At 36.0% G+C, this 17177-nt stretch overlaps 1 protein-coding gene across 5 annotated transcripts in view; it reads right to left on the bottom strand.

Moving 5' to 3' along the window:
* Window positions 1-474: 474 nt before the first annotated feature.
* The window catches only part of FAM184A (family with sequence similarity 184 member A), a 123422-nt gene continuing 106719 nt past the window's right edge, over window positions 475-17177 (bottom strand). For 2 of the 5 annotated variants that reach the window (XM_070376355.1, XM_005901636.3), the window contains 6 exons: window positions 15666-15850; window positions 15079-15225; window positions 7121-7238; window positions 5123-5227; window positions 2363-2565; window positions 475-824 (listed from right to left, as the gene is read on the bottom strand). In XM_070376355.1, coding sequence (XP_070232456.1) covers window positions 743-824; window positions 2363-2565; window positions 5123-5227; window positions 7121-7238; window positions 15079-15225; window positions 15666-15850 — 840 coding nt within the window. In that variant the 3' untranslated portion in view covers window positions 475-742. The remainder of the gene's footprint in view (window positions 825-2362; window positions 2566-5122; window positions 5228-7120; window positions 7239-15078; window positions 15226-15665; window positions 15851-17177) is intronic. The other 3 variants (XM_070376356.1, XM_070376358.1, XM_070376357.1) reach the window with 2 other exon arrangements.

Raw genomic sequence — 17177 nt, 5'->3', positions numbered from 1 at the left:
CAATGTAGTAGCCTGCCAAGGTGTACTGAAAACTTTAAAAAGGTGTCATTAACATGTGATAGTGGTTACTTGTCCATGTTCATGTGTCAATACTAAACTGCCTATTTAGAAAACTGACAAGCTGGCTTCTTAATACTGAGCACAGATGCTGTACTACAAAGTCTAGGTCTTTAACTATCAGAATAATTCCAAAAACATAAGTTGGCAGTATTTTATATACTTGGAAGTCCATAATTCCCACAAGTGTTTTCATTCTAGCCTTCTAAATTTAGAGAACACACTTTAGTTATACATGGCAAGGCAACAAATGAATAGGTTATAACATTTATTTCTCTATCCCGACTTTGCTATTATCGAAGTAAAATAATTGATATTTTATGATTATTATTCAGCGAAACTTTTTCTGGCAAGTCTTACCTGGAATTTAAAAGTATTTAAAAATTACCAACAAACTTACTAGAAAAAAGAAAAACATTGTTTGTTCTAACAAAATTTATTATGCAGTAATTACAAAGATTAAAGATTCTTCCATCTCAAATAAAAATAACTGTTATAATTACACACATAATATAGTACCTTAGAGTGAGTCCAATAAATATCACAGGAAGTACAGGGCATTTTCAACTGCAGAGACACATACTTTCTCACAGTGTGTGACACAGGAGAGCCTGCTCACATAATGATCTGTATAAGGTCATGCTCTTAGTAACAGTCCACACAGAACTGTGCCAAAGCAGTTCTTTCAGAACGTGAAGTACCGGGCAAACCACTCCTGGCGCTGGGGATCTGGAGAAGCCACCGGGGAAGCTTCACTCTGAGGAGGACTGGATTCATAAAGAGAGAGACATGTAACCCAGCGTTAAGCTGTTTTGCAAAATGAAGGGAAAAGCACATAAAACATCAGGGCAGACGACCACAACTAGTTCCCTATGTCAGGAGATGCATTTTAAAGCTTGGCTGTTTCCTCTACACTAGATGGGGTCTCCCCTCCAGGAGAGTGCAGAAGCAGCTCAGATGAAGTCCGTTAAGGAGAAGCCATGTTACACAACAATTACAAAAAAAAACACAAAAACCAAAAATCAGACAGTTGAGAAAAGTAATGTGACCCTCTTTGAACAAAAAAGTTCAGGAGGAACTGCGGGATATAAGAACAAGATAACATTCTTCTCGTTCAGCACCTTTTTGCTTTTCATTAAAATTTTTTTAGAATCTGACACAAGTATTTCTTACAGATGTGTCCTTAAATATAACTAATTTAAGTGACTAAACCATGGTATAATATTTTTCTGTATGTGTATTTAAACTTTCATAATTCCACAAGCAGATACTCTAGGGGAAAGGAATGTATTAAAAAGCCAATTTCCCCTCCATCTTCGAAGTTATATACTTTATACTTATCTTAACTCTAACTAAAGATTCTTTGGGCTAGTTAAGAAAATAAAAGCATCCCTACCGTCTTTGGGGGCAATTACAAGGCACGCAACAATGTGTAATGGAAACTCCAGTAGCCATGTTCCTTGAGCCCATGCACATGCATCTTAATGATACCTGAACGCACCCATGCATGAGGGAAAATAAGCAACACACAGTATTTAGCAGGAGACACATTCAAACGTGTATTTGACTACTTTTCATTCTTGCTATCTTCTTTTCTATTTGAAATAATATCATTAACTAGTCATTAATCAGTTTAGAAAAAAAAGTAGTTTACCTGTAAGATTATTACTAGTGACACGGAGATTTAATAAGAACAAGTCAAAAAATTTTAAAACAGCACAAAATCAGTAAGCATAAAATAACAGTACTTTCTGACTTTAATTATTTCATGAGTAAACAAATAATTTCATTCTAATTTTACGTGTTAATACATTTGAGAACTCTGAGATAAAATTGGAATGTTAATTACAAAACTTTTCTTCTAAATTTCCTACTTTTATCATTAAGTTCCCAGAGCTTATGTATTTTTTTATTTTGGCAAGAAGCATATATGTTTATAAATAAGCAAGGGGAAAATAAACAAATAATAAACAAAAGCCACTTACTAAAAAATATTTTGAATTTCTGTAATAAGGATGGGTTGTTAATGAAAAATTGGTGATAATTCTTACATATTAAAATTCTAAGCATATAATTACATTAGCACCTCTTTAAGCATTTAGAAAATTGACCGACAACAAAATAGAAAAAATCTTTTTAACAGTCAAAAAGGAGTTCTCTAGAGAGGTGATAAATATATTTTGAAGATATTTCACAGTAAAATTTCTTTTGCTAGGCTGTTCTTAAAGTAGTAGATTTCTGCAATGTAAGAAGTAAATTTCTCAAGTTAAAAAAGAAAAAACTGCACTGGTGAGACAGGGCTCACCTCAGAAATGTCTTGGGCTCTTTGGGTGGCACAGGCTGAGGAAGTGGCTTGCTGCTGTTGAACTCAATATCATGGACGGGAGAGTTAGGAATGGGATCCAGGCGGTTAGGATGTCCATTGCCCACTCCACCAGATTCCAGAGCACTTAGATTGGGAACACTCACAAACCTGTTTGTTGGTGACTTATCGTTCTTCTTCTTTTGCTGCATTAAAAATAATACATGTGAGGACAGTGCCTGCATGAGGACGAATGAGAAAACAGGAAGAGCAGAAGAAATAAATTTGGCATGGGAAAATTTTGGAAGCTGGATGTTAAAATGAACCAGTGTTACCCAAAATGTGGTCTGGGGATCTTTGGAGGTGTTCTTTATCTACATGGAACCCTCACAGACAGACATACTGCTTGGATAGAAAGAATGAGGAAAAAATGTTTAGGAATGGTTCATGGGGAGGAGGGTGGGTGGAGAGAAGGCCAAGGGGTAAAGACTACCGGGAGGGAAAGAGGGAAAGAGTACATCTCATGGATCTCATGAGGTTGCATGGGTTTAGGCTAAAATAAGGAAAAGATGAAAAGTTAACATAATTTTAAAAGAGAGGTCCGTGAACTTTAGCCATCTGTCAAAGGGAGGCAGTCCTTGCCTGGAAAATAAAAGGAATGAGAAAATGCTTGGCAAAGTTAGTTTGAAACAAATCTCACATTTCTACCTAGGACTTAGAGCTGACCTAGAGAAATAATTTGGTTTTAAATTCACTATACCATCTCTCTGAAAGGGAAAATGAAATCTGTATACTTAAGTCTCATTTACCAATTCATTAGTAGTATCATAATTAGCTCACAATCTTTTAAGACATTTAAAAGTTATAAAACAAAAGTGATCAATGTAATCTTTTAACTGGTCTTTAAAATTGACAGATGAAAACAGCAATACAACTGCGGATTGTTAATATCTATTGGCTTTCAAATCATTAGCTTTAAGCTCTATTCATTTGTAGAATCAATGAACATCATCTTGCTATGTGGAATAAAAATTAATATGTATGATATTTTGAATATTCCCATCTTTTACTGACTACAAGCGTGCTAATTAAATGTATGAAATAATTTTTTTGTAAGATGACTCCAGAATTTTAAAGAAAGACAATAGACAAGATGGTCCTTTTCCTTATGTGTAATGACCTCATTATCTAGACATTGTCCTCTATGTCGTTTTCTGTGAATCATAAAGTCCCAGGAAAGAAGCCTATTTTAGCATAACTGCAAAAATAAAGGGTGATACCGTCTTCAGAATTATTTGTGAAAACTGAATCACTATTAGGAGTCAAAATTTATGAAGATGTATCTTTGGCATTTCTAGTCATAAGAAGGCATAATCAAAACTACTTAAGTTTTTATTTTAAGAAATCAAAAGTATCATTGACAACATTCTACAATAATGATCTTGTGACTAAAAATGTAATTCTAATAAAATAAGTAAAAAGAAAATATTTCTAATCTTGTTTTAACAAGTCTCATAACCTAGCTTTTTAATTAAAAGCTTCAGTTCAGTTCAGTTTAGTCGCTCAGTCGTGTCCGACTCTTTGCGACCCCATGAATTGCAGCATGCCAGGCCTCCCTGTCCACCACCAACTCCCGGAGTTCACTCAAACTCTTATGTCACCCTAAATAATGAATTTAAAAACTGAAACTAACTATATTCATTCATTCACCAATAATTTTTTTTGCAAAGGCTCTATATGCCATTCCATTTTACAAATCATTTAAGTCATTTTAGAAAACAGTTTACAGTTTGAAGCAGTTTAACTTGTAAAGGAAGGATAGATCCCATCTTCTTAACAGAAGTTTTATGAGCTTGGAAAGCAGAAGTTTTTCTGGCTAAAGGCCTAAGAGAAATTAGGTATGACGTGAAAATTAATGAAATATGAATTGGAAAAAAAAACCAGCTTCAGCACTGGCATTTTTATTTCTACTACTGATTTATGCTAAAAGATATGTAATCCCTATAAAGCCAACATACATAACTATTTTTTATTACTTGCTTTATTCACTAGAGTGATTTGTTCTAGCTTATAAGAAAATATGACCTTTTGCTACTGAACAAATATTTACTAAGTCTCCATTATACCTATAGCACCACAACAGGAGCCAGAGTAGTCTGGGGCACCAAGAGGTACAAGGCTTAGCCATGTCCATTTCATTTGTCTATAAGGCTCTTCTATCTGTCCTAAGACAGCAACAGAATGTTAGAATAGGTCATTTTCAATTTTAATTATCAAAAAAAGGTGAGAAGGCCATGAGAAATAAGGCCATTCTCTGAAGACGAGTAGGTAACAAAATGCATGTCCAACCCAAGGCCCATTATGATGGCAGGGAGAGCTGTTGGGGATACACTGCTTGGAGTACTTTTCAAGATTCCCCAGAGGATACTGAACACTAAGGAAATGATGGAAATTATCTTGAAAAGACTCAGAAGTTAGCTTTTAAAAAAAAAAAAGATATGAAAAATGAAATGGTATAACCAAGGTTTTACAATGTTAATAAAACATTGTTTCAAGGAATATGAATTCTCAGCAAATAAATGAATGTTATTAGCATCTAATTCTGAAAATTAGTACACAAAGAATTCATAGATTTAGTCCTAGATTATTAAATTTAAGGAAACACTTTTTGGAAGCTTTATCCTATGCTGCTCTAAATATTTTATAAAAATTTTAATCACGTTTAAAACCACATTCCTATTTTACAATGTTTATAGCACATACCTTCATCAGTGGATTAATAACACCAACCGTAGGACTTGAGTTAAACACTTTGTTGAAGTTAGTTTCTCGATTGACTAATTCCAGCTGATAAAATTTATTATCCTCCTATGCAAAAGGATTACAAACATTTCTTAAACATTTTCTACTGACTATTTAAATCTTAACTATATAAATGCCATTTCATTCAAAATTTAATACAAAACCTGAATGAAAATTTATATACATCATTCAAAGAGTTCTAGACCTAATTGCCAGGGTCTTAAAGTTGGCTGGTTGGTAAGTTCTCAACACCTTTAAAACCTTATGCTCTGGGACTCCTCTCTACCCTTTCATACCTCTTCCCTCCAAGGCTAGAACTAAACTCTCTATTTGGCCCATCTCTTTTCCAGAGGGCTGATGTGTGTTTTGATTAGGCTTAACTTGTTTTCATGGAGCTGTGTGCGTGGCTGAGTTGTTTCCGTCTAGGAAGATGACACTATGGTGTATCATTATTTGTGAGTCCTAATCTGCTCTCTGAGACATCAATATATTTCAGCAGTGGTAACCACAGAATAGAGAAAAAGTGAATGGTCCATACAGAGATAAGCCCTTTGCCTTTGGTTTCACCAAGTGCTTCCTACAATCAGACTGTAGGAAGTAAACACATAAGTAAATGGATCACTGTGTTGTGAAAGGCAGGGCTATGCTCTAGTAGAACTTGATTATTCAGCCCCCTTCTAGTTACCACTGACTATAATTTGCATTGTTAATCTTAGCCCACGTGTGCCTCACAGTTCATAGAATCAGGGAGTAGTGAAAAGACTCTACACTACCCTGTGGCTAGAACTGGAAAATCAATAGCGATTTCTACCAAAGATTAAAAAATAGTAATACATTTGCTGATTTCATGGAGGGAATATAAGGTAATTTTTCTGAATCTACTGCTATTAGAGCAAGCTATGATGCATGTGCTCATGTTCACAAAGCTTGGGAAAATGGGTATTTAGTAGGATGAAGTATCTCATACTCTGTCTTTCCAATGCCTGCTTCTGGGTTTCATCTATGAACCCCTAGTCAACTACCTCTTGCTTTTGGCAGGAACTTCTAATGCCAGGAAATAGGATGGCTTTCCTACATGCTTCAAGAAACATTTTAAGGAACAAGGACTTCAAATATAAATGCTCTTAGACTCTCTTTGCACGCTAATATCCAAAGCTGTTATGAAGAAATCAATTAGCAAATACAATGGTTAGCATTCCATTTCTAGTTTTACTATGATTTTTATTTGTCAGTAGCAGTAAAAAGCAGTATTTTACTTACTGATCAGGTCATATAATTTTAGAAGATTCTGAAATGTTTTATGAATTTTAAAACATTTGTGTATTTTTATTCTTGAAGAATAATGACTCTAATGAAGGCAGTATATTTATTGTTAAATCTGTATTTTCTTCCCTGATGGACTTCTCAGAGCCCCTAACACCTCAGTGTGCATTGAGACTCTCAACAGAGAGCTGGTAGCTTTTCTTAGGGAAACCCTAAGACAATGGAATCCTTTTTCCATGAAGTATGTCTTTGGATCAGGTTTTGGTGGAATACACTTTAGGAAGTTAACATGACTAATTGGAAGTATACACTGCAGGCTAATGCATGTATGTGCTGAATGTTCTTTCCCATCCAATTCTAATTCTACATGTATAGTACACACACACACACACACACTTCAACAGTTTATTAACTGTACACTGGCAATGACATATTACTGAACATTCAATATGTATTAAAAAGCATTTTTAAAAAAAATTACTGAAAAAAATCTCCTTACACTAATACCAAGTTTAAATTTTAAAACTGTATTTATCCTTGTAAAACATTTTAACAAATGTTCAATCATAATACATATTTTGTACTTTTTCAACTTTTGTTTAGCATTACTTAAAAATATTTTCCCATTCAACAGCCTATTAATTATTAACATAGTTACACCATAACCTCCCACTTTGCAAAACCAAAACAATTTACCATTAGCTTCTTTATGACCTGGTCTCTTTCTGTAAGCATGGCTTTTAATTCTGCAATCATCTGTATATCTTCTGGTTTTGATTCTCTCATTAGATATTTTTCTTCCATCTCTTCTAGTCTAAAAACAAGAAAACCTTTAGTTCATTGATATGATGCAGACATTATTTTGTAATGCCTATATTTTTCAAATTAGTCCAGCTGAACACACAAAATTTACACAGTTGAACGTTTTTGCTAAAACTTGTAAGCATCATGACATGACTACCTCAAGAGTTAGTGTTATTTCCTGGAACTCTGCTCAATGTTATGTGACAGCCTAGATGGGGAGGAGGAGTTTAGGGGAGAATGAATACATGAATAAGTGTGGCTGAGTCCCTTTGCTGTTCTCCTGAAACTGTCACAACATTGTTAATTGGCTATACCCCAATACAAATAAAAAGTTAAAAAAAGGGGAGGCAGTATTATTTAAGGCTCTTTAAGGGTAAATGGTGTTATTAGAGGCTTTGCAGATCACTATTGGAAGAATTCACTCGTTTTTAAGTTATTTAAGTATACACGGGAATAAGGTGGGGTATGTGCTGTAGAAGAAATAATATACTAACCTAGCAATGCTGGCTCGATGCTGGACATGTAGGCTTACTACTGAGAGAATTTACCACACATACAATATTGTGTGATGATAGAAGGTTTGGTAACATACATAAAAAGGACAAAAGATACAGAGGAAAGGGGAACAAAGCACACACACAAATGACCTCATTCTTTCCTGGTTTATGGGAAATGCAGCTTACAAATTCCATGTATCAGCTGGTACATATAAACTGGAAAAAAAAATGGTTCACTGGATAATAAGAAGAATTATATTTCCTTCTGGGCCTGTTCATCTGCCCTGGAGGAAGTGAGAAGGTAACAGAACTAAATGTCACTGAAGATTCTAGAACAGAGGCCACTTTTATGAGCAGAGGTGCCACAGACCCTGCAGAGTCTAAGGATAGGACAGGGCTCAGTGAAGAGGATGCAAATAGAAACCGCTAGCTTAGTCTGAAAAAAAAAAAAGCACTCTGAATTGTAGAATATTCAAATAACTAGAATACTTTTAAAACTTGTTTTCAAAATACAAAGAATAAACTTAAGCTCAATAAAACTTACAGTTAATGAAGATTCACAGAAAAATTTATTTACTCAATATTGAGAAACTTCTAGATGATCTATTCTCTAGGATTTGATAAGCCATTCCCACCCACCACTACCTCCCCCCACACAATACCAGAGGGGTACCAGAATCTCTGCATTTTTTGTACTTTAACTCCACTAACTCAGCTCAAGCCAAAGACTTGGAGATAACATTTTTGGCTCCCTATCCAGGCCCGTGGCTAAAGTTCTACTCTGGGAAGTAGGGAAGTAAGAGGGGGAGAAGTGTGGAGCGAGGCAGCAGCTGTCTCAGGATCCGCTGGGACTTTGTCAGTCCAGTGTGAGGCTCGTTTCACTAACATCAGTTGTCTTCTGCTGTGACAAGTCAATGAGCTCATATACAGTAACCTTGCATTTTATCATGACGTGGCACTGTACTGGCAAAGGTTTATATGTTTTATGGGCAGTGGTTTTGAGAAGCTTGAGAAACAGGGAAAAGGGCATTTGTGTTTCACACCACAGCAGCCACAAGGGGTCACTGGAGCACTTTATCAGTTAAAAATAAGGTACAAGATTTTTGAGCTGTTTCCTGAGACTGTACAAAAATACCTGGTAATAAATGGTCGTTAAAAAAACAAAAATCTTAATTTAAAGCCTTATTTTAAACCATTATGTTGATCTTTTTGTACCAGTACAATGAGAAGTCAAGGTAAAGTGAGTCTAAAACAGTTAGTTAAGATCCCTGAACCACCTTTCTGCATAATAAAGGTCTCTACTTAAATTCCAGTGTATGTTTTTGTTTTAACATTCTTTACCTACAGAATTATCAGTTAATCTTCTCCACAAAATATCTTTACAGCACCAAGATTTTTTTTAAAGATACCTGGATATTAAATGGAAAAAATAAATGATTAAATTGAAGAAACATCCATATAAACACAAATGAGAAAGCATTAAAGGAGAGAACAAGTAATATGATGAAGATTTAATTTGCAAACGTATTTCAAGAATTACCAGTCTTTCAAACTCCTGATGGGGGGAGTACACTTGGTACTCTTCTGATATCCACTCAAGTCAACACCCATCAATCTTTCTTCAATTGCCCCACATAGTTCTCTAAGCCAGCTGCTTACCAAAGACTAGGTGTGAACAACTAGTAATACAGGAGATGGTTTTTAGTTTGTTCTCCTTTAATCATTTGGATTATGAAGAGAAAAGTCTGTTTGGTTCTGTGTATCTTGAATGGTCTTCATAACATATATGCTTATTACACTGTTCCACAACTCTCAAGCAGGCCTTGGGCGTCAGTGCTGCTGCTGCTGCTAAGTTGCTTCAGTCGTGTCTGACTCTGTACGACCCCATAGACGGCAGCCCACCAGGCTCCCCCATCCCTGGGATTCTCCAGGCAAGAACACTGGAGTGGGTTGCCATTTCCTTCTCAATGCATGAAAGTGAAAAGTGAAAGGAAGTTGCTCAGTCATGTCCGACTCTTAGTGACCCCATGGACTGCAGCCCACCAGGCTCCTCCGTCCATGGGATTTTTCAGGCAAGAGTACTGGAGTCGGGTGCCATTGCCTTCTCCTGGGCATCAGTGCTAGCCAGGATCTAATAACATTGTTGTATTTTCAAGAAACTATATAATTATAGCTTTGCTTCTATTTAGAATAATGAAAAATGTTTTTTAGTAGTAATAATGGTTTAACTGCAGAGTTAAAAATTTAACAGGAAAAGCTGATTAAAATGAGTCAATTAAAAATATTAAGAAAATAGTATCATAGGTGGACAGAAATTACCAATTTCCCAAAGACTTTATAGGAAAGATTAAAGCCTGGCAAACACTGCCTTGAGGGAACCATGCAAGTACATACAGCCTTTTACTCTAATGGGAATACAGATTCCCATTAGAAGTAACACAAAGAGTGAACAGACAGAAGTAGAGCATATAAAATTATTAATTAGGGTTACCAGGCATACATGCCCCACCCCACCCCTTTTTTTTTTCACTCTGAAAGTATATAGGTCAGTGTCTGTGGTTCCTGGACAACACTAACCAAAACTATGAATGCTTAAAAAGCTGCATAAGAATTTTCCAAGTTGATAGTCCTTCTACGTTTTTAAAATAACTGACCAAAAAAAAAATTTCAGTAAGTTGAGCTTTTAGAGCCAAACAACAATAGTCACATATCTATTTTAGAATTTTAATCGTATAAGATGAAAGAACTCTAATATACCACCTTTCTCCTATAGCCTTAAGGAAAGGAAATAAAGTAATTCAAGCAGTATAACATTAAACTTTTCTTTTCACATAAATTATAGGCACAGACTCAACCTTGTGACAATAGAACCACCTACATACATCCTGACCTCACAAAGATTATGAAAATAACTTTACGGCAATTTAAAAATCAAACAACAATGAACTACTAGGGTACTATATTAAAAACTCAAACAACTTTTAAAGAGTAAGTAATTCTAATGCTGTGGAGAACTTCTTTTTAATTAGGGATTATTGACACAGTGGTAAAGAATCCGTCTGTCCATGCAGGAGAAGCAAGAAACAGGTTCGATCCCTGGGTCGGGAAGATCCCTGGAAGACGAAATGGCAACCCACTCCAGTATTTTTGCCTGGAGAATCCCATGGACAGAAGAGCCTAGCAGGCTACAGTCCAAGGGGTCTCAAAGAGTCAGACGCAACTGAGCAACTGAGCATAAAAACACAGCACATTAAAAAAAAAAAAAACACACAGCACAAACCTACTTAAAGTCCAAGTACAGAAACAGTGACAGACTATTTTCTGGGCTCCAAAATCACTGCAGATGGTGCCTGCAGCCATGAAATTAAAAGACGCTTACTCCTTGGAAGCAAAGTTATGACCAACCCAGACAGCATATTCAAAAGCAGAGACATTACTTTGCCAACAAAGATCCGTCTAGTCAAGGCTATGGTTTTTCCAGTTGTCATGTATGGATGTGAGAGTTGGACTGTGAAGAAGGCTGAGCGCCCAAGAATCGATGCTTTTGAACTGTGGTGTTGGAGAAGACTCTTGAGAGTCCCTTGGACTACAAGGAGATCCAACCAGTTCATCCTAAAGGATATCAGTCCTGAATATTCATTGGAAGAACTAATGCTGAAGCTGAGACTCCAATACTTTGGCTACCTGATGGGAAGAACTGACTCACTGGAAAAGACCCTGATGCTGGGGAAGACTGAAGGCAGGAGGAGAAGGGGACGAAAGAGGATGAGATGGTTGGATGGCATGATCGACTCAATGGACATGAGTTTGAGTAAACTCCGGGGGTTGGTGATGGACAGAGAGGCCTGGTGTGCTGCAGTCCATGAGGTCGCTAAGAGTGGGACACAACTGAGCAACTGAACTGAACAGAAACTCAGTGTTTCCCCCAAGAGGAAATTATCTTTTGGCTTCAGTACAGTGCTACAGTGCTAAGTTGCTTCAGTTGTGTCCAACTCTTTGTGACCCCATGGACTGTAGCCCACCCGGCTCCTCTGTCCATGGGATTTTTCAGGCAAGAATACTGGAAAGCTTTGCCATGCCCTCCTCCAAGGGATTTTCCCAACCACAGATAGGACCTGTGTCTGTCTCCCGCACTGGCAGGTGGGTTCGTTACGACTAGCGCCACCTGGGAAGCCCTCAGTACAGTGAGAAAGTGGAAGTCACTCAGTCGTGTCCAACTCTTTGCAACCCCATGGACTATACAGTCCATGAAATTCTCCAGGCCAGAATACTGGAGTGGGTAGCCTTTCCCTTCTCCAGGGGATGTTCCCAACCCAGGGATCAAACCCAGGTCTCCTGCATTACAGGCAGATTCTTTACCAGCTGAGCCACAAGGGAAGCCCAGTACAGTGAGAAGTTAAGGTAAAATAAGGTAAAATAACCTAAACAATAATCATCTCTGAGGCAAATCACCTTTTTTTTTGCATAATATAGTCTGCCATGACTCCAAGTTCTGTGTATATTTACATTTAGCTCAAACACAATTCTTTAAAAAACAGCCCATTCTCTCATTTGTTTCTAAAACAAAAACCATGACATATTTCTTAGATACAATGTTTTTACTAAGATACTATACCATTCAAAAAAATAAAATGATTTCTATAGAATATCTAAAAACCTAAGTAGGCTTTAACACCCAGCACTAGAGAAGATTGCTGGTAATCATTCTGTAACAGATACAGAAGTCTTATCACTATTTCTACAATGTTCTCTAGGTTCTCTCCTTTAGATTTCTGTCCCCATTTCATTTCCCTGGAGTCCAAACAAGGGCTTGGGACAGGAACAGAAACAAGAAATGTCCAGTTGCTTCAGAGGCCCCTCAGCTCCTGATTTCAACCTTGCAGGTAGACCCACGTTCCTCTGGTCCCTCCAACACACCCACTGCCGAGGACCCACAGGAGGTTCCTGATTTTGAAGCTTCAAAGTCAGTGTGCAGTTGACTAGGAACTTTAATAGGGTGCCCTTAGTTCTTTGAAACAGGCTGAAAATAGTCCAAAAGTTGTTCTTCCCAGTTCCTTAAACCAAGATGGACCCTCCCTGCATTCCACCTATGTCTCAATCCATTCAACAGATCCTAGCAGGCTGCATTTGAGGATACGGGTCAGAAATATCCAACTGTCTAAAATTCTTCTTTTCAATATGGAAGCCACTAGCCCATATGTGGCTATTAACATTTATATTAGTTAAAATTAAATGAAGTTGAAAATTCAGTTCCTTGGTTTCACCAGCCACTGTCTGAAGTGCTCAATAGTCTTTGTGGCTAGCAGTTACTATACTGGACATTTTTGCTGTTACAGAAAAATCTGTTAGACGTTGCTGGTCTAAATACATTTGTATGTGTGTTTGTTTTTAACTAAGTGAGTAGATACCTAAAACTAGAGGCTAATTTCATGATGATAGCAGGTGAAAAAAGAAATATGGTTGGTTTAGCATAGAAAATGCTTCTAGTTGAAGCAGAAAAAAATGGTAGATCTAGAAAATCAGATAAAATACTTGACTTATGATAATACCAATTCTTTGATTAAAACTGAATAGTAAACTATTTACTATCTACTGAAAATTTATAATGTTCAAAACCATAAAAAACAGAAAGAAGTAAAAACGATATAACCTTTACTCTTTGTAAATTAACATTCCTAAGGAGACAGGACACATGGACAGACAGAGGTTATTATTACTGTGAGCATGGTTTTTCAGAGTATGAAGTGGGAGATTTTGCAGCCTCTGCCTGATAAATAACACAGAGGTCAGAGGAAGGGAAAGCCCAGCCCTGGGGTTTATTGTAACTCATTTCTGCAAAATGTGTGAGGATATGAGCTCTTCTACACAGCAGGTATCTGAGCTCCTAACTGCAGCTCAAAAGGATTTAAAAAGTACCTCCAGTAACCACAAACACCAAAACCCACTATGACTGAGGAAATTATCTCATGAGTCTCTACCATTTCAATGGTAACTTTATGAATTAGTAAATATTATAGGGAATCCTCAAAATTTTTACTTGTAAAATATTCCCTGAGTGCCAACTGATGGGAAAATTCTGTGTAGGTCCATCAGAAAGAGCACCTCACCTCAGAGGCCACTGAAGTAAATGCCAATGACCGGGGTAGGGGGTCAGGTGTGGGGGGGACTGTTTTCTATTTCAGCTGTAATAAAGTGGGCATATATGATACATATGTAACAATATTTACTATGAGACTTGGCTGGTTAAATGCAGGAAATGAGAGATGACTGGAAGAAGGTAATAGGAATGACACAGAAGGTTATTCTAGACTGTAGAGGACAACACAGGAGACTCTCAGAAGGAAACTCATGTGTCGGTGTGGCTGACAGCCAAGTAGCAGACAGGGAACACGGATGGCTGTGCGAAGAGGCAGAGAAGGCACACCCGAGCCAAAAGTTTGACTTTGAGGGTAATGGAATTAAGTCACTATTTTGACTTTATCAAACTCTGTGGAAATACTTACATTTTTTAATGAAGTCTTTTTAATTGATTGGAAAAAGAGAGATTGAAGGTGAATAAACCATATGATGCAGCTCAGAGTAAATTATTTCTGAGATAACTTAAATTGGACCACAGTTTAGGCCACAGAGATGGAGTGAATGCCAGGTGCATTGGCTATTGAAGTTTATAAATCAATATAAAAAAGAGAGGGGCAAGTAAGTTAAAAAAAAATACACAACAAAAACATAAACCAGTAATTAGAACTTTGGGTTTTAACTATATAGGAGCCACTATGTATAAGCATAATTTTGTGATATTTTACCTTTATTGATTTCTAAAATCATAAATCAATCAAATGCTTGTTGTAGGAATTCAAACAATGTGTAAATAGAGTAATACAAAATAAGAAGGAAGTTTTTGCTCTTCTCCATTCCCAATATCTCCTAATCTAGTTCTTACAAGGAATTACTACCATTAAGAGGCATATTTGTTTCTTTAACATATTTTGGTATTTTGGCAAAATATGTATTATTAATATATATAGGATCATAATAATCCCACTGGTCACAATATGGATATCTTTTGAGTTTTCACCATGCTGTGATAGGTCATGATCCCTGAGGGACACTTTGGACAAATATTGTCCTAGTACAATTGTAGCAGCAGCAGCTGATTAAACATATTCATTCAACTGCCTTCTTCTAATTAAATAATATATTATATTGTAATTACCATCTGTAATATGGCATTAAGTTTTCTTTTTAAAATATCACTTAATTCGATTCAAGGCTAGCTAACCTGAGGTGAGACACAGTGCTTCTCAATTTATTTATTCTCCACATGTGAATTTTCTTTAACATAAGGTGACTTACGACACTTGTAAAGCTGCATTTACTTCCTTGAGTAGCTCGTTAGTCTTATTAAAATCTGCCCGCATGATATTTTTCTCTCTGAGGTGGTCTGCTGTCATGACATCCAGCTCTTTTTCAAGTCTCTTGTTTAAATCTTGTTCATGCAACCTGTTTAATTTATTTTTAGTTAAGAGAATGTTATTCTGAAGTCAAGCTTTCAAAACTTTCTATATTCTACCAGATTTGAAATGGTTTTTAGGTATAATATATAGAAAATTACAAAATCATTGGAAACAGTCTAAAGTACTTACTTTGCTCTAATCTTCTAGCTTGTTAAAGTTGTCTCCTTTAATGCTTTTTTAAATAACATTTTTAAAAGATTTTACTTATATATAATTTGAAAAGTTAGTAAATGAATATACATCATTCAGAATATAAACATTTCTTTTACAGTCAAATGATAACATAGTCAACAAAGTAAAAACTTGGTCTTCAGTATCTTACTGGAAGGCTATCTAGTCATGAAAATAGGCATGTATTGTTAAATACCATTGCAATAGTCTTTCAGGTAACACTGAAAATTCCTTCTGTAGTAATTAATGGCATACCTCATCTGTTGGTTGGATTCACTTCGTATTCTGAGAATTTCTTTTCCCTTAAATTCCAATTCTTTGGTCAGGGCATTTATATTTTCATGAAGGTGCTGCACCTCCTTATCCAAGTCTGAGATGTGATGCTCTCTGTGTCTTACTTCATCCTGTAGATCTGTTATTCTGCACATGTGCTCCTTACTCTGGAAAATAAATAGTTCTGAAAAGTTTTCTACCTATTCACTTTCTCTGTTTAAGGGGAAGAAAATGACATACTGGAATGTCAAATGTAATAAATCTGACATTGCTTCAAAAGCAAACTGCTGAAACCAGGAAACCTCTATTCTCATATATATAAGGAAGTGTTTATATAGATTCAGTTTCAGTAATTTCAGGGCCACAGGGGACTCGAAAGACCATATAAACACATCTCCCTCATTTTACTGATTAAGAAAAGAATACCAAAGAGAGGATTTGTCCAAGAATGACTTATAATCAGTGGCATAGCTGAGATTAGAACACAGGGCTCTTATGTACTCAGAAAGTTATGTGGTCTTGATGTAAAATGCTGGTACCATTGTCCTTTCATTTAAAAAGGACCAGCCTCTAATGAAGGCCATCCCCAAACACATACATCCTGTTGCTTAGAAGACTTCATTTGCTTCATGCTGGTCAAGCAGTTATCTTGTCTGACAGATAAGCTCCCTTCCATCTTCCTAGAAGTCACTGCTTTCGGCAAATTCTGCAGACCTAGACATTGTCAATTCCAGCAGCAGTCTAGCTGAAGAGAAAAGAACTTACCTCCATGGTTATAAGGTAGTTCATTTAAAGCTTTCTAGTAATGAAGGAAAATTTGAGCTGATCATTTAACATATTTGAAGAACAAAGTGAAAGCCATTAGTAATAAACTGATAAAGAATGGCCTTCATTGTACTTTGCCTAGAAATCCATTTCATCCATATATTCAGGATACAAACTATCTAATTAAAGACAGTACTTATGAGAAAAATGTAAAGTGTGAACAGTAGCTGTGCTAGTGATATGGAAATACAAATTATCTTTATTCTTCCTGAGGACCTGCTACTTCTATGGCTGTGCTATTTGATATGGCTATTTATAGTCAAGTTTAAATTAACTGAAATCAATTAAATAAATTAATAAAAACTAATTAAAAAATCAGGTCCTTGGTTACACTAGACATGTCTGGCTAGTGACTACCTTAGGACAGATATATTAAAACAACAGGTCCCTCATCATGGCAAGTTCCACTGGACACTGCTGTTTTATAGTATTCTGTTTTTACTCTTTGTATTATTCACACTTCATTGCTTCACTCAAAATGCAAATAAAATTCAAAATATTCAATTGAAAGGTCATAAACTGACCATTATACTAAAGTCAAATTACCTATTTCTATTTAAAAATAACTCTTTAATATAGACAGTAAATAATTACTAGGAAATATTAGTCATTACAAAATAATTTTCATAAAATTGTGAACATTTTCAAATCTGTTCACATTTAAGAAGT

Source organism: Bos mutus, chromosome 9 (assembly GCF_027580195.1).
Source record: "Bos mutus isolate GX-2022 chromosome 9, NWIPB_WYAK_1.1, whole genome shotgun sequence".
NCBI lineage: Eukaryota > Metazoa > Chordata > Mammalia > Artiodactyla > Bovidae > Bos > Bos mutus.
This window is presented reverse-complemented; position numbering and strand designations above follow the sequence as displayed.